General features: G+C 42.1%; 1 protein-coding gene across 3 annotated transcripts in view; it reads left to right on the top strand.

Moving 5' to 3' along the window:
- The window catches only part of CPM (carboxypeptidase M), an 80262-nt gene extending 68171 nt beyond the window's left edge, over positions 1–12091 (top strand). For all 3 annotated transcript variants that reach the window (XM_075931535.1, XM_006121581.4, XM_025183885.2), the window contains 3 exons: positions 1633–1785; positions 10147–10295; positions 11294–12091. In XM_075931535.1, coding sequence (XP_075787650.1) covers positions 1633–1785; positions 10147–10295; positions 11294–11527 — 536 coding nt within the window. In that variant the 3' untranslated portion in view covers positions 11528–12091. The remainder of the gene's footprint in view (positions 1–1632; positions 1786–10146; positions 10296–11293) is intronic.
- Positions 12092–22408: the final 10317 nt, after the last annotated feature.

Genomic DNA, 22408 nt, shown 5'->3' with positions numbered 1-22408 from the left:
AGCTTTCATGGGCACAGTTCCTAAACTCAAAACTCCAGTCATCTGAAGAAGTGGCTACAATCAGCTGCATTCACTAATTATAGATAATACTTCCTTTGTTTAATAAAGGCATTTTAAAATGCAGCACACACTTTAATAAAAAACATGTCTCCCTTTGTGTTCAGCACAAATAAAGGTACATTTAATTTAACTATAAAATCAGTTAAATGCTGTTTGAGAGTTTCTAATTTAATTCCTATTTCCATCCAAATAATTTGACAAAATAAAATATTAAACTCTAGTAAATAAGAAATATAATTTGCCATTTTCTAACATCATTTGTAAAAACTAAAAAGAATAATAAATGTATTTTAAGCTAAATCATTGCTTAGATAAATGTGTGTAAAATATAGTGTATCTTCCCTGTTTAAATCAATTCACTTTGGTCCTGAAAACTCCCACAGCCAAAGAATGTTCTTCTTATAAAGAAAGCACATTTCATATATACAAAAATCTGTGAGGATTTTGAGGTACAACTGAGCAAAAGGCCATCCCTAGGGAGGTGCAGGGTGTGTTGCTACCCCTTGCAGTAACTGAGGCGTGGGGCCACTGGCAAACTCCCTCCCCCCCACCTCTTCCCCTGCTCCACACCCTTCTCTGAAGCCCCCTCCCTGAGCAATGTGGAGTACAGGCAGTCCCCGGGTTACATGGATCCGACTTACATCGGATCCCTACTTACAAACGGGGTGAAGCAACCCCGCACTAGCTGCTTCCCCCCAGCAGACCAGGGAGATGCGAAGCTAGCGACCCCCGCAGCAGACCAAGGAGAGCAGCTTTTCTCAGCAGACACCTCAGCTTGAGAATAAAGGACTGAGGGAAGTGAGGTGTGGGAGAATAAAACTGAGCTCTGGAGAAATGTTTGGCTAGAGTTTCCCCAACAATATGTACCAGTTCCAATTTACATACAAATTCAACTTAAGAACAAACCTACAGTCCCTATCTTGTACGTAACCCGGGGACTGCCTGTACAACAGGCTGGGAGAGAGTTGAGGCACAGCGGAGCTGGCTGACTGGTCACTCTGGCTCCTGCTACCATGGTCAGTAAGTAGGGGGGACAACCCCTACTGCCTCCTTGTTCCAGGCTTCCCCCGGTCCCCCCCAGTAATCTCCCAAGCCACCATGGGCCCCATCCATAGGAAGGTTGAGGCAGCCATTGTTGGGCCCCCTAAAAAGGGGGCCTGGGTCAGCTGCCCTGAACCATCGTATGAATGAGGCATCTGACTGAACATGATAAAGTTATTGCCAAGGTCTAATTTTTTCTCCCCTGTAGAGGTATGAGTATTTGAAGAGAGGTTTGGTATCCAAGAGTCCCCCTTCCTCATCAATTATTATACCATACTTGGGGTTCTTTTCAAAATAATTAAGTAGTTTTCCTTCAGAGGATGATAAAGCTAACCAAATGTGGGATAAAAAAGCAATTGCGCTTCCCAATTTATAATAATTTGTCTGACTGAATTGTCCTTGCATTATAATCTAAGGAAATTCTCCAAGAAAGCTAGAGTTTAGGAAAAGTTTCAAGTCTCCTAGTCCATTTCTGGCTCTTACTCTGGCGCTCACTGTAATAATCATACAGTTTCTTTTTTTTTTTTTAAGGTGGGATGCAGGACTACAACTACATCTGGGGACAATGTTTTGAAATTACATTGGAGCTGTCATGTTGTAAATATCCACCAGCAAGTCAACTTCACGCCTTCTGGAATGACAACAAAGCTGCTTTAATTGAATACATTAAACAAGTTCATCTCGGTGGGTAGAGTTCTGTACTTTGAATTTATTCTGATCAGCTTCCAATAGAGCTAAATTGCTGTAATGACAGAGACATATTACAGGTTCTCCAGCAGCAGGATTGAGGCAAGAGAACTACTTCTGCAAGGGTATGTCTACACTACCCCACTAGGTTACTCCTCGTGAAATGAGGTGTACCGGTAGTTCGGAATAGGCACCCTAGTCCGAACTACCTAGTTCGAGCCCCGTGTAGCCGCGCTGCACGGGGTTCGAAGCAGCGGGGATTTAAAAATGGCGGCTCCCCGCTTATGCTAATGAAGCCCGGGAAATTCAAATCCCGGGCTTCATTAGCAAGTGCGGTATGCATACATTACCCCGCTAATTCGAACTAGCGGGGTAGTGTAGACATACCCCAAGAGAGTTTGCCTTTCAGTGTGAAATCAGGGTTTTCTTGAGTTTTGTTGATTAAGAGCAGCAGTGAAAGTAACTTAAAATTTCTTACTATTACAACCTGGGTACCTGCCAGCTCTTTAAATAGTTCCCTGCTGGCATTTGCTAAAGCTCAGCTAGCTCTTGCCGGAGCTGCACACTTGGGTACACCCACTTACTTTAAACCTCTGATTAAGAGAGAGAGCTGTGTGTACCCACCTTATTTTAGAAACAATGGCTGCTAAGGGAGGATAGTGAGATAGAGAATGCTGCCAAGAAGCTACTGGGATACCTGGAATTATAGCATCGTGAATTCATTTATTCATAGATGGCTCTGAACTATATAGGTGAACCACATATAACCTGACTTTGGGGTTTGGGAGAAGAGAGGAAATCTTCAGACTAAGTGTATGTGAACAGATTCATTTATCTAGCTATATTCAAGTTGGATAGGTAAGGCCACACTGAAGACACGCAGCAGTCAAAGCACGTACATCCAGCTTTCACTTTTATTAGGGGCAGTGAGCAGCATTGATTAAAAAAAAAAAAAGCTATGGAAAGACAGCCTTGCTAAGAGAAATTAATAAAAAAGCATTTTTAAATGAAGACTGACAGAATACTTTTGTGTCAGATGGGGAAAAGATTGGGGCTTACTTTTTTGTGGGTTCACTATCGTTTAAGTTTTGGAACTATTAAGACTAAAATTCATCTGCCTTCCTTATTCCTGATGGCCTTCTAGATTTCAAAGAATCAACTGAAATCTCATAAGCCATTGATGACACAAAATGGCCCATTTTTGCAGCAGTTCTCTGCACATGGCTTCTTTTTCGAGCGGTGTCCCTGTGGGTGCTCCACTCTTGGTGTTGGGTTGTTCTGGTGCTGCAGCTTGGAGCTTTGCTGAGCAGTTGTCAGCCGGACCGCATATGCGTGGCATGCTCTGCAAGCTGTTGGCGCTCTTTGAAGTCTTGTGCGGTCTGGTTCCTGCCTCAGTTCCTTCTTCACCACCCATGGTTGCAGACGGAGCAAGCTTCTTCTCCTCACAAAACCCTGTCAGGAGTTATATAAAGTTAATAGTTCTTAGTTAGTTTCACTGTTAGTTTTGATAGCCTTATAGTTCTTAGTGTTATTGTTAAAAAAAATTTAAAATTATCGTTGGCTAGTTAGTTATAGGTAGCAAACAGTCATGCCGGACTCCCCCGGTTTTAAAAAATGTGGGTCACTTGCAGAGATGTAATGCTGGCTTCGGACGGCCATTCGGACTGCATTAAGTGCTTGGGAGAGGCGCATGTCCCACAGAAGTGTGTGCACTGTGCAAAACTTACTGTGAGGGCTAGAAGAGACAGAGAAATGAGGCTGAAGATGATACTCTTCAATAAAGCTCTGCAGCTTCCAGAGCTCACAAAGCAAGCGTCAACCCCACGCTTTCCCAGACCTGAAAAACAACGGGCCACCTCGCCTATGCGAGCCCCAGACCGAAAGAGACCATCACCAGCCCGGTCCCTGTCTCCAGCCAGAGTGAGCATAAGAGACAAACCCGGCACCTCAGGTACACTTGGGCACAGGCAAAAATCGGCCTCAGAGCCAAAACCGCGGCAAAAACCGTCCTCGGTGCCGCCAACTGTTATAATGGTCCGTCGCTCGGCATCGCCGGCAACCACACCGAGCATCAAACAGGGCTCTATGACACCACCTGAGTCGGCACCGTTAGAATCAGCACCATTGACGTCTGCACTGTCAGACTTCGTGTCGAGCACAGCTGCGAGAGCATGTACGGCACCGACTGTGCCGGCACCGACTATCTCAGGCCCGGAACCAGCACTGTTGGCATGGAGGGGCTCGGTGCCGCAATCATCAACTACATCACCAGCGCAGTCTCCAACTCCATATAGCCCTCGGATCCCACCCACACCAAGCGGAATGGCCAAAAGGCAGAATCATCCTGAACAACTGAGCCTAGAGCCCTTTTCCCCAACACCATCCTCACCATATTCACCCTACTTAACAAGAGAAGATAGGGACAGAGCATATAGACACATGAGGTATTACAGGTCCAGATACTCCATCGCCATACAGGGCATATGACTACTCTCCCCCTCCCTCATCAAGGGCATCTCCATGATCTACATACTCATATGGTCCCAGAGTATACTACAGTTATCCTTCCTTACATAGAAGGTATAGCCCGACTTACCATAGACACTACTCTCGCCATGATGATGATCACCAACATCATGTGGACCACAGACACTCCTACTGCACCAACTACTCAAACGCTAAAGCAGCCTCAGCTTCACCACAACAAGCCCAGAAGCAACACCAGGTCCGACACTACCCAGTGTTCCTTCTACATCTCATTACTCAGCACCAGAAGAAGGACAACTCTTGGACGCAGAACAACCTCAGGGTGCTTCCCCAACAGACAAGTCCTCCTCATTGCCTGATGAGGCCGTCCTACTGGGAGATCAGTCACCACCTGATGATCTCAGGCAATTTCAGGACCTTTTTAAGAGAGTAGCCCAATCCCAAAGTATCTAGCTGTCCAAGGTGCCAGAAAAACAGCATAAGCGTCTCAAAAATCTGCCACCCTCCCAGAGAGGTAGAATTGAAATACCAATAGACGAAGCTATTATGGAGTCTGCGGATGATATATGGCAGACTCCAGCCTTGGTGGATAAGAGAGCGGATAAAATATATTTCTTTCCTCAAAAAGGCGCTGATTTTCTTTTTATGCACCCGCAGCCCAACTCACTAGTTATGGATGCGGTACAACAAAGATCTAAACTCCCACAACACAGACTCAATAATAACAACAACAAGCACTTGGATCTATTCAGAAGGAAACTATACTCCTCCGCTACACTCCTCTTGAGAATAGCTAACTATTCGGCATTACTATCCAACAATAACTTCGATAATTACTCAAAATTATTTGCATTAATGGAACACCTTCCAGAGGAGAAACATCTGATACTAAAGTCCATTGTTCAAGAAGGCTATGCATCCTCCAGAACAGCCTTGCAAATAGCTTTAGACGTAGTCGACACAGTGGCCAGAGCAACGACCACATCCGTAGTCATGCGACGGGCATCTTGGCTACAGTCAGCAGCCGTGCCCCATGCATTACAATTGAAGGTGGAAGATCTTCCCTTTGACAAATTGAAGCTATTCGCTGAAAAGATGGATGATGTACTCCACTCAAGTAAAGACTCAAGGACCACTCTACGTATGTTGGGGATGTCCACACCACCATGCCGCCACAAAAGCTACACCCCATATCAAAAGCAACGAGAATTCAGATACCAACGTATAACGAGTGGGGATTTGATCAGTCCAAACTGAGACAGCGTTCACAAAGAAAGCAACCACAGAACAACTGCAACATCAACAGTCAAGCCAACAAGCAGCAGGTTTGACCCCTTAGTCAAGGGCCTGCAAAACCTACCACTCTCCCCTCAGCCATCACACCCTGGTCCGATTTTCCATCACCGTTTACGACCCTTTCGACATTGATGGAATACCATCATGACAGTTCGCTAGGTTTTAGAAATAACAACATCAGGGTACATCCTACCATTCACCAAATTACCTCCAACCTCTCTACCCTCCCCGTCCCTCTTCAAGGACCCTTCCCATGAGATACTGCTCCGACAGGAGGTACAACGGCTACTAGAACTTGGAGCAATAGAGGCTGTTCCCGTCAAATTTCGGGGTAGAGGATTCTATTCACATTACTTCCTCATCCCAAAAAGAACTGGAGGATGGAGACCGATTCTAGATCTCCAAAGATTGAACCGCTACCTGCGGAAACAAAAATCCAAAATGGTTACCCTGGCAACGATAATCCCGGCACTGGACAGAGGAGACTGGTTCACGGCTCTTGACTTTCAAGACATGTATTTTCACGTGACCATTCATCTGGCACACAGATGCTTTCTCCGATTTACATTAGGACAAGACCATTACCAATACAAGGTGCTCCCATTTGGCCTTTCCATAGCTCCCAGGGTATTTTCAAAGACTCTGGCAGTGATGGCAGCATACCTTAGCAGACAGCAAGTAGTCATATTCCCCTACCTGGATGACTGCTTAGTCAAGGGCACGTCAGAAGCGGAAACACGATGCATGATTTACATAACACGACAAGTATTCGAATGTCTAGGCCTCTTACTCAAATGTCCAAAAATTTACCCTGCTACCAACACAGGATTTTGAATTCATAGGTGCCCGTTAGATGTAACAGCAATAGCTTACTTGCCACTACAGCGATTCAATACCATTCAAGAATTGGTAACCACTATTACCGTCAGCCCCACAGTTACAGTACTTACATGCCTTCAACTCATGGGGCACATGGCGGCCACAACATATGTAGTCAGACACGCATGCCTGCACTTTCGATGCATCCAACATTGGATAGCCACAGTTTACTTTCATTGAAAACAAGAAGTGCACAAACGGGTTCCTCCCCTATCACGGGTATGACGATCCCTCACATGGTGGACCAAACCGTCCAATCTTTTGGAAGGCATGCCTTTCCATTGCGTCCAATCATTGATACACATAACCACCGATGCTTCCCTCATAGGGTGGGGAGCAGTTATGGTAGCAATGTCAATACAGGGAAGATAGCCAAGAGCTTACATTCCATATCAACCTATTAGAGCTCAGAGTGGTACACAACGCGTGCAAACAATTTGCCGCGCATATTCAAGACAAGGTAATGGGATTGGGGTAGGTCTGGATTAAGGCATGGGCTAGCCGGGCAGCTGCCTGGGACGCCAACCTATTAAGCTAGATGGGTTTATGAAGGGGATGGTCTGATGGGATAACATGATTTTGGCAACTAATTGACCTTTCACTATCAGTGGTAAATAGGCCAATGGTGGGATGATAGGAGTTACTATAGAAAATTTTTTCCTGGGTGTCTGGCTGGTGAGTCTTGCCCACATGCTCAGGCTTCAGCTGATCGCCATATTTGGGGTCAGGAAGGAATTTTCCTCCAGGGTAGATTGGCAGAGGCCCTGGAGGTTTTTCACCTTCCTCTGTAGCATGGGGCACGGATCACTTGCTGGAGGATTCTCTGCATCTTGGGGTCCTTAAACCATTTGAGGACTTAAATATCTGAGATATAGGTGAGAGGATTATTCTAGGAAAGGGTGGGTGAGATTCTGTGGCCTGCATTGTGCAGGGGGTCAGACTAGATGATCATAATGGTCCCTTCTGACCTTAAAGTCTATGGCTACATCTAGACTGGCATGATTTTCCGCAAATGCTTTTAACGGAAAAGTCTTCCGTTAAAAGCATTTGCGGAAAAGAGCGTCTAGATTGGCATGGACGCTTTTCCACAAAAGCAGTTTTGCGCAAAAGCATCTGTGGCCAATCTAGACGCGCTTTTGCGCAAAAAAGCCCCGATCGCCATTGCCAGTCTAGATACAGCCTATGAGTCTATGAACGCCAAGAAAGACATCAAATATTGCAGTAATTGACAACATTGCAACAGACGTCAGATATTAGCCCTTAAGAAAACCATCCACTTGTGCTCTTCACTTGCTCCCTAGTATACAACAGACGGAGAAAGGAAAATTTGCCTTATTTGCCCAGCAGGGATTGAGGGAGGAGTGTTCTCTCTTGTCATCACAATGGAACCCTTCTAGACCCTCTGTGAGCCAGGAATGGGATAAAAGCTACAGAACTCACCCCAATGAAACTTTTTTTTCCCTAAATCTGCAAATTGTGGTTTAGAATGAGCTTTCTGCATGGTACACTTAAAAGTGATGCCCCAGACTTCAAAGAGTGAGGGGACCCTGAGCTATTCACAGTGGGCTGTGTGGGATTAGAGCTGGCAGTTATATTGGGATGTTCGCTAATTAAAGACACTGTCTTTCACTTCAGGAAAAAGCAGCATGGCCAGAAGGGAAGGAATTTTTTTTTGAGTGAAATGTAGCAACTCTGCCACCATGTGGACAAAGGCTGGTGATGCTAGAGTGTAGTAAAGTGAGCAGTGAATTAACAGACCAACCCACAGCAGAGTACTCTCATTAACATGAGACATTTCCACTTTGAGCCCTGTGCAACAGCTTGTTTCAAGTTTTCATCTGGGTATGAATGCTCCTACAGGTTGTATGGGCGTTCTGTGCTTAAATAGGGGTCTGCTTATATGGACCCTGATTCCATAACTTGGAAGGAAAATATAAGAGCAAATTACTAGTTGACAGAATTATGTATTTTATAGCATACTATGGAATTAGCATTTTTGTAAAATTTGTTATAAAATGCCTGTGGTCAGGAAATTGTCAGGCAGAAATACACACTGCCCTTTAAGCCTGTCATAGATCCTCAGAGTCACAGTCATGGACCGAGACCTCATTGTTCTAGGCATTGTATGGATACAAAAAATCTGTTACAGCCCAGATTGCTTGTAATGTGGAGACTACATCTATTATGTGACCTAAAGGTGTGTGTTTCTCCTAATCATATACACATACATTGATGAAACCTAGCATGAGTATGTGTAAACAAGTCCATCTGACTCCCCTGGTATGAAAAATCTTGAGCAACACTGGCCTAAGTAGTCTTCTCTTTCTGAATAGTTAAAAAAAAAAAAGCTAGGTTATTTTGAGTTGTAGGAAATCAAGCAGTGTAGTAGGTGTCCAAAATGGGTTTTTTCTTCCCTTACATAGTAGAACATGAGGGGAAGCTCACAGAGTTCTACAGTGCACTATTCTTTCATATTCAAGAAGACCTTTTTCAGCAACTAGTGGTCTCAGTGTAGGTGCTTATTTTAGATTTGTTATTCTGACAAAGCTTGCATGCAAAAACATATTCCTAAAAAAATCTCCGTGTGTGCCTTTAGATGCTAATAAAGCATTGCAGCCCAGAACTTGTAATATCCACCAGAAGTGTAGCAAGGGTATCGTGCCCGGGGGCAAAGGCAAAATTTGTGCACCCCCCCCCCCCCAGCCGCCATTGTGTGGCAGGGCCCCAAACCTGGCGCATGGCTGAGCCCAACACTGGCAGGGGGGAGAGCTTGTACCACATCTTCCCCATCCCCTCCAGTTTGGGCGCGGGCCCCTATACGCACTGACCCGCCAGCGGAGATGGAGGAGGGTCAGGCTGGGGGCGGAGAAGAGGCTCCAGCTCATGGGTGGAGGAGGAGCAGGAAAGCTGAGGGATGACAGGGGGAGCGGAGGAGAACTAAATTGGCCTCCCCGCCCAGCATGGCGCTTGGGGGCAACTGCCTCCCTATGTTCTCCTCACTACGCCACTGATATCCACTGGCCCTGTTTCTCATATTAAAGATGAAACTGCCTGAAATTTGCCTAACTGCCTGATGCAGCTGTTCTTAATGTGGTCCCCCAGCTGAGTAAAAGTTTTGATGGCCCTACTTTATATTGCATCTCTGTCTGAAATGGGACTCTACATATACAATTTGAACTGGTATAACTGTTCTGGGGACTAAAAAGAGGTAAGAGTCAGACCAATTGAAAGTCTCTGGCTTAAGATAAAAGGGAAAAAATGGGCATGACATCATGGTAGGGGACTATTCTTGAGACCCAAATCAGGACGAGGAAGTGGATGCGGTGTTTTTAGAGCAAACAAATATCCAAAATACAAAACCAGGTAGTAATGGGGGACCAATTTTCCAGTTATCTGGGGAAAAAAATAGAGCAGAATACAAAATTTTCAGTATGTTCTTGGAATGTATATGGGACAATTTAGGTTTCAAAAAGTGAAGGAAGTAATTGGGGGATAGCCATTTTAGATTGATCAACAGGATTATGTGCTACTGTTAATTATTTTCTTTAGTAATATGTAGGCAACTGGCTCTGTTGTCTAGTTTTGGGAAGAAATCAATGAAAGCATATGCTACAATGAATGATGAAAAGACTGGCTTTTCTGGACTAAAAAATGACATCATCAGTCACATTTACATATTCTCTCCTTGCCTCATAGGTATCAAAGGTCAAGTTCTTGACAGGAATGGACAGCCTATGCCAAATGTAATAGTGGAAGCCAAAGGAAGGGAACATATCTGTCCTTATCGAACCAATCAATATGGAGAGTATTACCTTCTCCTCCTGCCTGGAAGCTATGTGATTAATGTAAGATGACTACTTTGCTAAATCTTAAATTCTTAAATTATGTTTGAGAGTTCTTGAAATTGCCAGAGACAGGAGCCCATAAAATTAAGGTGTTGGGGATTGGATTTTTTTTGTTTGTTTTAATAAAATAAATGTATAATGTCCACCCAGGGCAGGAGTTCCACTACCTGCTGATAACAGCCATTTACCTCATGATCTCAATCAATATTTATCCAATGACTTTGGAAAACTGAGCAGGTTACACGTACAAAAGACCTTATGTGGACACAGAACAATGGGAAGGAGGAATGGCAAGAGACAACAAAATCTCTTCCATTCTTAGGCCTTTAGAAATAGTAGTTGCTTAGTTTTAGGGTGAGTGGAATCAGATTTGTATTGGGTAAGTGTCAATAAATGTCAATTTCATCGCACACAACCCAACAAAAATAATTGTTAATAATTAAAATGTACAAAAGCAAAGAAAAATGGTGTTTAAGAAATTACTAGAGCTTGATAAAATACAGAAAGGAAATATCCTTATGACATGCTAACTGTTTTTCAAATCTAAAATAAAGGCTTAAAAATAAACTGATAGTATTCATAGAAAATATCAAAATACAAAACACAAGTGCAGACAGCCCTACTACTATGAATGTTTCTAGTTAACTGACTATGTAAAAAATGGCACCTTCTTATTTTGTATGCAGATTTGCCTATTTGAATTCAAATTATGATCTAAAATGACTAGAGCTGGCATGTTAAACCAAGCTAGTAAGATAAACTTAAAAAACAAACAATAGTCTGGTAGCACTTTAAAGACTAACAAAACATGTAGATGGTATCATGAGCTTTAGTGGACACAGCCACGAAAGCTCATGATACCATCTACATGTTTTGTTAGTCTTCTAAGTGCTTCCAGACTAATGTGTGTTTTTTAAGTTTATCCTATACAGACTAACTGGGCTACCCCCTGAAACTTTTGAACAAGCTAGTAAGAACATTTTCCTGTTTATCCTTAGGCTACAGTACCCGGATCTGGATCAATACTAAAGACACTGGCAGTAACAAATGGTCCTGAAAACTTCCAAGCTTTGAAATATGACTTTACTTTCCCAGAGGTCTCCGTCACAGCAAGAGATGCTGCATGCCCTACCAAACCTCTTTATCAGCATTTTGAAAGTTTTTCAGCAGCAGTAAAGCCTACTTTGCATTTCTTGGCTTTAATGATTGTTTTGTATACAGTTTTCAAATAAAGCCAAAGATGAATTAGGTGAAACTTGAAGGCAATCAAACACATCAGTGCACAAATGTGTTTTTAAAAGCTAAAAGTTGTTGTGCAAAAAAGAGTGTATATTATTGTATAATTGAATGCCTATGATTTTTAAAATCAAGTTTACTATATTTTAAAAATATTGGCTAGACAATCAATAAGAGGCTTGACTGTTTAAATATGCATAATAATGCTGATATCCATCTCCTTTTCATAAAATCAAGTTTGCAGCCAGTTTGTCTGCACCCCAGTTATACCAGAGCCAGAACTTTTATCTTCACCTGAAACAGGGTCATCCTCTAACACCAAGAGTCTTTAACCTGTGGCTCAGTATGGAACCAAATATGGCTCTCTCGTCATTCCCAAAATACATGCCGTTTTTAAATTAAAATGAAAAATTCAAAATTTTTAAAACGCGTAATTACTCATATAGTTTGAATGTGTGCATGAACTTGAATTTGACCAGTTATAATGTAAATTTCAAAGAAATGTGCAAAAAGATGCAGCATCAGAAGTCCCATTAAATAAAGTCTGTGAGTACATTTAATTTATGGTGTTAATCATGTCAATTACCAATAACATTAAGTTATATATTTTTAGTCATGCAAATGGGCATTCTTATATGGCTCTGTATTAACCACTTGCTCTGAATTTTGATGTAGTTTGGCTCTTTGGTTTGAAAAGGTTGCTGACCACTGCCCTACACTGTGTACCTCTTCTTGTTAATTTCCTTTTGAAATTTCCAATAAGCTCTTCATTAACATTTGATTCAGAAATCTAGGAGCATGTTGTAACACCATGGTCCATCAGGGACATGTCACCCACATATGTCTGGAGAAGTATGTCTCAAGGCATTGTACCTTTATCTATATTGCCTAGAGAACATAATTTTCAGCATATATGCATAATCTCTCACAAAGGGTGTGTCTAGACTACATGGCTCTGTCAACAGAGCCATGTAGATAAGGCAGTACAACAAAGGGAAATAAAGCGGCGATTTAAATATTCACCACTTCATTTAAATCAAAACGGCTGCCGCGCTGTGCTGATCAGCTGTTTGTCGGCACAGCACAGCAGTCTAGACGGGGATCTGCTGACCTCAGAACCCTTCGTCAGCAGATCCTTTATGCCTTGTGAAACAAGGCTTACAGGATCTGCCGACAAAGCGTTCTGGGGTTGGCAGATCCCCGTCTAGACTGCCATGCTGTGCCAACAGCTGATCGGCACAGCGTGGCAGCCATTTTTATTTAAATGAAGCAGCGATTATTTAAATCTCCACTTCATTTCCCCTTTTCGAGTAAACTAATCTGCATGGCTCGGTCGACTGAGCCATGTAGTTTAGACATACCCAAAGTGTCAACAATGCCTCTCTGTCATGTATATTAGTCCAATTGGATGGTCTCTACAACAAAGGATAAATGGACACAAGGTTAGATATCAGGAAAAGTTACACATAAACCTGTAGGGAAACATTTTAACCTGCCTATGCACTCATTAATGGATTTAAAAACAGCCATTCTTCTAGAAAGGAATTTCACTAGCAATTATAGAGGGAGAATGCGGAATGACATTCATATGCAAATTTGACACTGTTTCTCTGGGCTTGAACAAATACATTAACTGGATATCATATTATTAAGCCAGTCTTCCCTGTATTTAACACCTCATTGATATTAAAAGCTAAGTTTGGGACACTTGCAGCTCAATTAGCCTCATAAGCACCAGTACTACAATTGACAGATACCTTTCTCCCCCCCATTCCCTTCTTTTTCTGCTATAAATTCTGAGTTCCTGTTATTTCCACTGCAGCTCATCTGATAAAGTGGGTTTTGCCCACAAAAAGTTCATGACCCTGTATATTTTTATTAGTCTCTAAGGTGCCACAGGATTACTTATTATAGGCTCAGTATGTACATTTGCAGTCATGATGAAGAAATGTGAAACAGGCTTTCAGAAAAGACTTTTCATGATCCCTTTTTGGTAAACCCGGGCGGGGGGGGGGGATCCCTGTGCCCATATATGCTCCTGTGCCCTCTGCCAGTTGGCATCAAGAGGTTCTTGGGTCATTGCAACCCTATCAAATATGAAAAAAGTCTCCCTTAAAAAAGGTGAATGCTGATCTAACAGTCTTCCAGGAACCCCACCTCATTGAGAATATTTGAATAATTACCCAGCCAAGGCTAGGGAGGGGTCGAGCCCATTCAATACAAAAATTGAACCCATAAATTCTATCAGCTTTCACATGCCAGTTGATGACACTACGACGTTTGCACATCCTGTAACTAAGCGCTTCCTAAAAGGTTTACAGGCCCGATACCCCGACATTAACACTCCTCAGGAACCATGGGATCTTCACCTGATAGTGATGACACTTATGAAACCTCCATTTGAACCTATGGGCCACAGGCTCGCTACTCCACCTAACCCTAAAGGCAGCATTCCGTGTCGCAATAATGTCAGCATATAGAGTGGGTGAGATGGCCGTCCTAATGGCTGACCTGCAATTTACCACCTCTTTTAAGGATAAAGACTCGCTGTGACCGCACCCTAAGTTCTTACCGAAGATGTGTTCCTCCTTTCACTTAAACCAAACTATACACTTACACTATACATTTACCTGTATCCTTCCCAAAGCCTCATGCTACCGCCTTCAAGGCACAAATGCATACCCTTGATGTCAGAAGAGTGCTCTCCTTCTATATTCACAGAACAAACTCCTTCAGATCATCTCCACAAATTGTTTCCATTGTTGATCGCAACAAGGGAAGCCACATATCATAAAGATTCTTTCATTGGATTTCCTACTGGATTGCCCTATGCTACTCGCTCAACCATTTGCCACCACCTACCTCAATATGAGTATATTCGACTAGAACGGTCTCCACCTCGGTTGCTTACCTTAGGAAGGTTTCCATCAATGACATATGTGCTGCTGCCACATGGGCCATCAGCAGGGCTTGACAATTAAGGCAATCTACTCGCCAGGTGAGTAGATTTTAGCCCGGCACAGCCGCGCAGCGTGGTCAGCGCAGCGCGGTCTGCGCGTGCACAGCGTGTGGTTCCGCACAGATGGCGAATGGGGCTCGCCACCACTTGGCGAGCCCTGGGCATCAGAACACACCTTTGTGAAGCACTATGCACTTTCCTCCAGACTTCTCCACTGCAAAAGAGTAGCAAAAGCCATACTGCAAACAGCTTACCTACCTGAGCCGAAGTACCTGTCTCCTTAACACAAACTGCTTTGCAGTCACCTACTGTGGAGCACCTCCAGGGATGTCTGTCTCGAAGAAAAGGAGGTTACTCACCTTCCTGAAACTGATGTTCTTCAAGATGAGCTTCCTTTGGGGTGCTCCACTCTCTTCCTTCCCTTTACTTTGGAGGAAAAAAAAGGAGGCTGTTCTCCTATACTGGGTTCCGAATAGAGAAGGAACTGAAGGGAGGTGGCCGCACATGCACGATGGTACTGGGGTGGCTTGCGTGCCGCGCATGTGCGGCCCCAAAGCACTGCTATGAAAAATCTGCTCTGAGACACTGGACACACCTACACGTACTGTGGAACACCCGTAGGGACGCTCATCTTGAAGAGCATCAGTTACAGGAAGGTGAGTAACCTCCTCTTACCTCTGCCCTAGGAAATCTGATTATAATAAGGGACTTCAACAAATTGCTAGGCCTGCTTTTGGACAGAGCAAGCAGATCCAACCATTCCCAATTCCCTGTGAGGCAGACCATTATTTCCCAGATGGGGAAATGGGGTTTAAAGGACTTACAGAGGCAGCAGCACACAAGAGGTAGAAACAATGCCTTTCTCTCACCCCTGTATCCCAGATCACAGAGGGATTTATTTATTTATTTGGTATCGGGTGGCTTGGCATATCTTTTAATAATGAAATCAAACTTATTGGGAGTTTTGATCACTCATCTGTGCTGGTGCTGTTTTCATCTCCTGAAAAATAAGGAGTTCTTCTTTGAGGGTCCGTGTGGGTGCTCCGTTTAGGTTTGTCAGCGCCACTGCACACCAGATCGGTGATTCTTAATAGCAGTCTCTCAGCTACTGGTATGTGCCACACTATTGTGCAATCGCCCCAAATTGGAGGTTAAATTCTTACTGCTAGACACAATTTTAAAAGTTTGCGGAGAAAGAAATACTATTTTAATTTGAGACCAGTGACAACTTTTTGATCTTCTACCTAAGCAATCTCATTGGATGTTTACAAGGCATACTTAAGGGAAAGGATAAAATCTAGCATCTCAAAGAAAGTGAGGCAGGGTGAGCATGTGAATGTAATGTAAAGGCTCAAAGAGGCAGGCCTCAGCAATGCGGATTCTCTCTCTTCTGATAAACTCCAATATGACCAATCATATATGAAATTAATACATTAACCTTGATTCAGGCTGAATTTGCTTTGTTTAGAGCAGGGCTACTCAACTTGAGAAGCCCTGGGGGCCACAATAATACAGCACATGTCGAGGGCTGCAACTTTATTGATTCCATTCCAGACACAAAAGACAGAACAGTTTAAAGCAAACATAAAGGAGGGTACGCTAATAGCTTGTTTCAGGAAGAAATTCCAAGTTGACCTAAGGAACGAATGGCAATAATTTCATGTTCTACAATTTGGTTCAGATGCCTTTGCAGCACAAGACTCCCTAACTTTTGAAAACATTACATAGTCTACTTAAAGTCATTGGCTACATCTAGACTGGCATGATTTTCCGCAAATGCTTTTAACGGAAAAGTTTTCCGTTAAAAGCATTTTCGGAACAGCGTGTCTAGATTGGCACGGATGCTTTTCCACAAAAGCACTTTTTGCGGAAAAGCGTCCGTGCCAATCTAAACGCGCTTTTCCGCAAAAAAGCCCCGATCGCCATTTTCACAATCGGGGCTGTTTTGCGCAAACCAAATCTGAGCTGTCTACACTGGCCCTTTTGCACAAAAGCTTTGCGCAAAAGGACTTTTGCCCGAACGGGAGCAGCATAGTATTTCCGCAAGAAGCACTGATTTCAGACAGTAGGAAGTCAGTGTTCTTGAGGAAATTCAAGTGGCCAGTGTAGACAGCTGGCAAGTTTTTGCGCAAAAGCAACTGCTTTTGCGGAAAAACTTGCCAGTCTAGACACAGCCATTGTGTATTGTTTATTGCAACCTACCAGTCCAATTGGCAATAGCAGGTAATGTTAAAAAAAATGGGAACATGAGTAATCCGTTTCCCTTACTAATAATTTAGTGGTATCAGATTTATTCCCCCTACACAACCTCAAGTTGCACAAGAAATGTTAAAACAGACCCAACAGCAAATTCTCTGAAGGATGCACTCATCCATATTGACTTTAAGTCCAAAGCCCCAAGGTCTGACAAATGCTGGCATTGTGATGCAACAGGTGCTAAAATTACACCCTAGGCTTTAAGATTATCCTGTGAGCTATCTTTTCTGGACAGAGGTAAATGCATAGGATTGGGTCAGTTTCTTTTTGTCCGTCAATGTAGAACTGCAGGCTGGTCACACCATCCTAACCAATCCCATATTGGGAAGAGAAGGCCTTTGAAACAGTATAATTGGGTAGAACTTGATCACAGCCAAACATCTAGTTCAGTGGCACTCAAACTTCTACATTGGTGGCCCCTTGCACACAGCAAACTTCTGAGGGCACGTTAAAACACTTAAAATATTTAACAATTATAAATGCTGGAGACAAAGTGCTCTTTGGGGGTGAAGGCTGATGGCTCACAACCCCCACCACCCCCATGTAATAACTTCATGACCCCCAGTTTGAGAGTCCCGATTTAATCCTACAATAGTGGAAGTACAAGTGCACCCTACTATTGAAGAATGGTGTTCTCACATGGGGAACCCGGTGACAATGGAACAAATAGGCTACGTCTACATTGGCCCCTTTTCCGAAAGGGGCATGTTAATTTCAGAGATCGTAATAGGGAAATCCGCGGGGGATTTAAATATCCCCCGCGGCATTTAAATAAAAATGTCCGCCGCTTTTTTCTGGCTTTTAGAAAAGCCGGAAAAGAGCGTCTACACTGGCCCCGATCCTCTGGAAAAAGCGCCCTTTTCCGGAGGATCTTATTCCTACCATGAATCGAACCTATGATCTGAAACAGAATTGAAGGACGACAGGTAGTAGAAAACAGCTGGGGACCACACATCTTGGTCCTAGGTGCCTGGCCCTGCCATGAAGGCAGGGGATTGGACTCGATGACCTCTCAAAGTCCCTTCCAATTCTCATATTCTATAATTCTATCTCAAAGAACTCTGATTATGAGGGGTAAATATTCAGTGGACTAAATCAGCTTTAGAGTGCTGCAAAATAATTCTGTTCTATAGAAATATGGTTACATGAAATGGAATGCCCTAAAAATAGACATGTAAATAACTCGATAGATTATTTTGTGTGCTGAGCACAGATATTATGTATGCGACCCCAAAGTACAATAACTGCTAAAGAATAGTATAGTTGCTAATGTTTTGCTAATTTTGTATATAGTATTACTGTGTACCAAACTTCTCCAATGTATTGATTTTAGTTAGCTTTTCAATAGCTCCTTTGATTCTGAGCATATTTTATGATCATGCCATTCACAATTTTATAATATACCTGTTTGTTTTACAGCACAGTTAATTTTTGTTTGGTTGGTTGGTTTTGCTTGGGGAAATGTGAACCTGAATAACCATGTTTGTAATTTACACTGGAGGTGAACTGAAGGCAAGGCATTAACAAATCAGTAAGCAGAAATTTCAATACAGTATCTACCATAAAGTTATCACTTGGATGGCAGAAATCCGATGTCGGTCTCTCAAATAAGAGAACAGTTAATTGCTCTCTCCCCCTTCTTCCAGTTCTGGTAGACAAACCTTTTCTACAGCAAAATCTTATACAGGATGGACCTCCCTGGTTCAGCACCCTCAGTACCTGACTGGTCCTGGATGAGGGATTTTTCCAAACCCCCTGCTACTGCGTCCTTCAAGACCCCTGCTACTGCTCCTCCGGCCAGACCTCCTCCCCCACTGGGCTTCCTGGCTCCCTTCACAGCCCAGCTGAGTCATGTACCAACTCCTGGCACCCACCCTCCCGCAGATCCGCTGAGCCACACGCCAGCTCCTGGAGCCCCCCTCCACTGCAGCCCAGATGAGCTGTGCACTAGCTCCCAGGCCTTCCACCCCTCTGTTCCAGGATCAGAGAGTCCTGGACCATTGCAATCATGGTCATGCTGGACCACGGATGTTGCTGGACCAGACAATCCCAGATTTCAGAGATGCAACCTGTATAATTTGAGTAATGATTTCTCTCATGGATTTTAAATCTCATTTCCCTCAAAATGCTACATGTGTCTTTCCCTCCAGTAATTATCAGGTTTATTGTAGGTACGGAGATACATCATTTGGTATAAAAACAATATTTCACCAATGGGGGGAAAACTGCAATATTAATAAAAATACAGCCACAAGAAGTCTCTCCTGTTCTCTAGTGACTTAGAACACTTTGTGTGTACAAGGTAAAGTAAAACAAAATCTGTCAAAAACAAAGTGGATTCAGAATAATCTCTGTACATACAAATTATAACTCAGTTTTGCATGTCTATAAATTAATTGTAAGAATTCTCCTGTATTTGCTAGGTTCTCTATAGGAGGTACTTATTTTTTTCCCCGTTATAGAATGGACTGGGGTTGCATAAGAACACAAAGATGAGGTACTTATAGACTGAGCAAGATCATAGGCTGAGTCCACAAGCCTGTAATGGAGCAAGCTCAGAAACCTTCTAGCTAGCAGTATTCATAGACATTTAGTTTTGTTTTCAACTTAATTGACATAAGTAGTACACGTCCAAAGGCCTGATCCAAAGCCCACTGCAGTCAATGTGAGAGTTTCCCACTAACTTCAAATGGCTTTGACTCAAGGCCGCATATCAATGTACTTACAAAAAGTTAATTTAAAAAATGAAATATATGCTCGCAACAGAGGAAAAATCTCATTCTCTGAACCTTCAAATCATTTAGATAACTATACAACACATTTAAGAACCAAAAAATTTAAAAAATGTCAGGAGGGATACTGAAAGATTCTTTATTACACGTGATTTATTATATACACAGAAAATAAAATCTTAAGTTCCTTCAGGGTTATGATTTCATATAACAAAGGACACTAAAATAATTCAAATATATGCTGCATATTTTTTCCAGCAATTAAAGACTTATGTCTCTTAAAGGAAACTGTTGTAAGTGCACTTTTTAAATTCTATTCAAGTTTTATGGCCACTGACGAAATATTGATATTTTCTATTACAAATCTTCTCTAAAATATTATACAATTTTAAGCCATTACAATATTTATGCACTATTAGGATAGACAATATTGCACAGCTGGTTGAAATCACTACAGAGATGTGTTGTCTTACTTTGAATTAGCAAGGTCCCAATCCTGTAATCCATTTGCATTGTCACAGACCAAAAGGAATTCTGCATGCAGAAAAACTGTAGGATTGAGCAAATATTTTCAAGATTTATTTAATCCACCAAGTTGTCTGTTACATAGTTCAGTTTGCAAACAGAAAGCTTGTCCTTTACAAAAATCACTTAAGAACAAATATTTTCAAAGACCCAGGGGGAAAATACCAGATTTTTAAAGTATTAATAATAAACATTAATGCTTATAGTATACTACAAAGATTTGATTACCGGAAGTTTTATAGCATCAGTGCTATTAGAACAAAACAAGATAGGTCACTTAGAAATAGTAACTAGACAGGCAGATTGGGCTTCTTTTCTCTCCCCCCCGCCTTTTTCCTATGTAATTATATTTGTTAGTCAATTGTGAAGAGGTCAGCAACATTTCTGTGATTTAAAAAAAAAATTAATATCCTATTTACACCACAATTTTTAAGCTATGTCAGAACTTTTATATTCAGGAGTTTAGTTTCAGGTGTGGTGTGGATTTTTAGTTTTTCCTGTTGAGCCACATTCATCAATTCTTCTAAGCACAAACAGAAGACTGCCAACAAGGAAATTCTCTCCAAATCAGGGAGTGAACAAGGTTTGAAATCTTTGCATAAAGACATGCAATATTTTCAGGTAACAAATACACAAATGTTATACTGTAGTTATTTTAGTTCAGCACGTGAATGAACATCCAAATATACACTTTGTATCATTCTGTACCAGATGTGGTGAAGGATCACCAAAAAAAAAAAAAAAAAAAAAAAAAGAGTACTAAGTATCTATCTAACATGCTGTTAAGAACCTTTACTGTCATGACAGCTCAGTCATTTATTTAAACATACACCTTTTAAATATATATAAACTTTCTGAGGCTCCCAGCAACATGCTATAAAAACACCATGGCCTATCTGTTCCACAACTTCTTTTTTCTGCATATACAAGCGAAGGCCAGCATTAGAAGGTAGCATGCAAGAGAATTCACTGAGCTTCACACCCCCAAGGGCATTATGAAATTAAATTGCCCAGGCTTTGTCTTTAGCCCCATGGAATGCCAGGGGTCCAGGCTTCCGCCCCGCTGGGCAGTGCAGCTCAGGGTTTCAAACTTTCTGCTCCAGACCTCAGCATGTCTAACACCTGCTCTGTTTGGTAGACTCCTGAAACCAGCTTGCACATCCCTGCTTGAGCTGCCTAGATGAGCTTGGGAGCTTAATTTCCAAACTCTGGTAAAATTCATGGGTGGAACAGGCACTGGATTTGCGGGTCATTACAACAATCTGCAATCCACTAAGTCCCCCTTTTTGTCTTATGATTGCAGGTGTTGATAGACCATCCTAACTTGAATGGTCCATTAAAGTATCTATAATTTATGCTACACAATCTGTTCCACCTGCATTAAGCTGTGGTGTCAGAACTACCTGTCTAAGACCTGAAGAAAAGCTCTGGGTGGCTCAAAAGCTTGTCTCACCCCAACAGAAGCTTGTCTCACCCCAACACACACACACGCACACACGTCTCACAATAAATTAAAATGGGCAAAAATTAATAAATCTCCAAAGATACAAGAATATGTACAAGTGATAATAAATTAAGAGTTAAAACCAACCTGACATTAAATAAGTTGAATTTCAGAAAGCTCACCCTACCAGTAATATGCTTATGAACTCTGGTTTGCAGTGATGACTGGACAAACTAAACAAATGTCAATTTGCCAATATGTTATATGTATTATAAATGAGACATGAGCATGTACTGAGGGCTGGTCACCATTATCCCTACTTTTGTTTTAATTTCCCTGATTTTAGAAAAATGGGGGTATAATTCATGATGAACTAAGAACTCAGGTACAGGTCAGATACTTGTGAAAAACTCCAGACTAACTTGGGCCTTAAATATAGAAAATTTGGCATTTGATAGTATTACTGAGATGCTCCAATTTATTTTTTATGACAAGTTTATCAAAGTCACTTAGCCTGTGAGGTTTATTAGTAAAGTACTGGAAAACTTAATGTGGGTACATGGATCTTCTCCGCTTTCTTTTCAATCTGTGAATCCAGAAATAAAGCTTCATTAGACTAGACTGTTAAGAGGATTTAATAGAAAATCTGGATAACCTGGTTTTTTAGGACAGCTATCATGTCTTAGGCGAGTTTGCTTTTATATATGTATTTTAAGGAAAGTTTTTTTGGGGGGGTGATGAAGACTACTTCATGTACAGCACTCAAGAGTTCACATAGTACTCCAGACAGAAATATACCAATTTTCAGAAGTCAGCCCAAGGACATGGATGCCCTGAAATAATTCACTTCCACAGCGCTGTGAAGAGGGCAAAAGATGTCCCACAATTTGTATAAAATAATTCTTTAATCTTTGTCAGATTTCCTACTCATGCTACTACAAAATCAATTTGGCTATGGGCA

The sequence above is a fragment of the Pelodiscus sinensis genome, chromosome 1 (genome assembly GCF_049634645.1).
Source record: "Pelodiscus sinensis isolate JC-2024 chromosome 1, ASM4963464v1, whole genome shotgun sequence".
NCBI lineage: Eukaryota > Metazoa > Chordata > Testudines > Trionychidae > Pelodiscus > Pelodiscus sinensis.
This window is presented reverse-complemented; position numbering and strand designations above follow the sequence as displayed.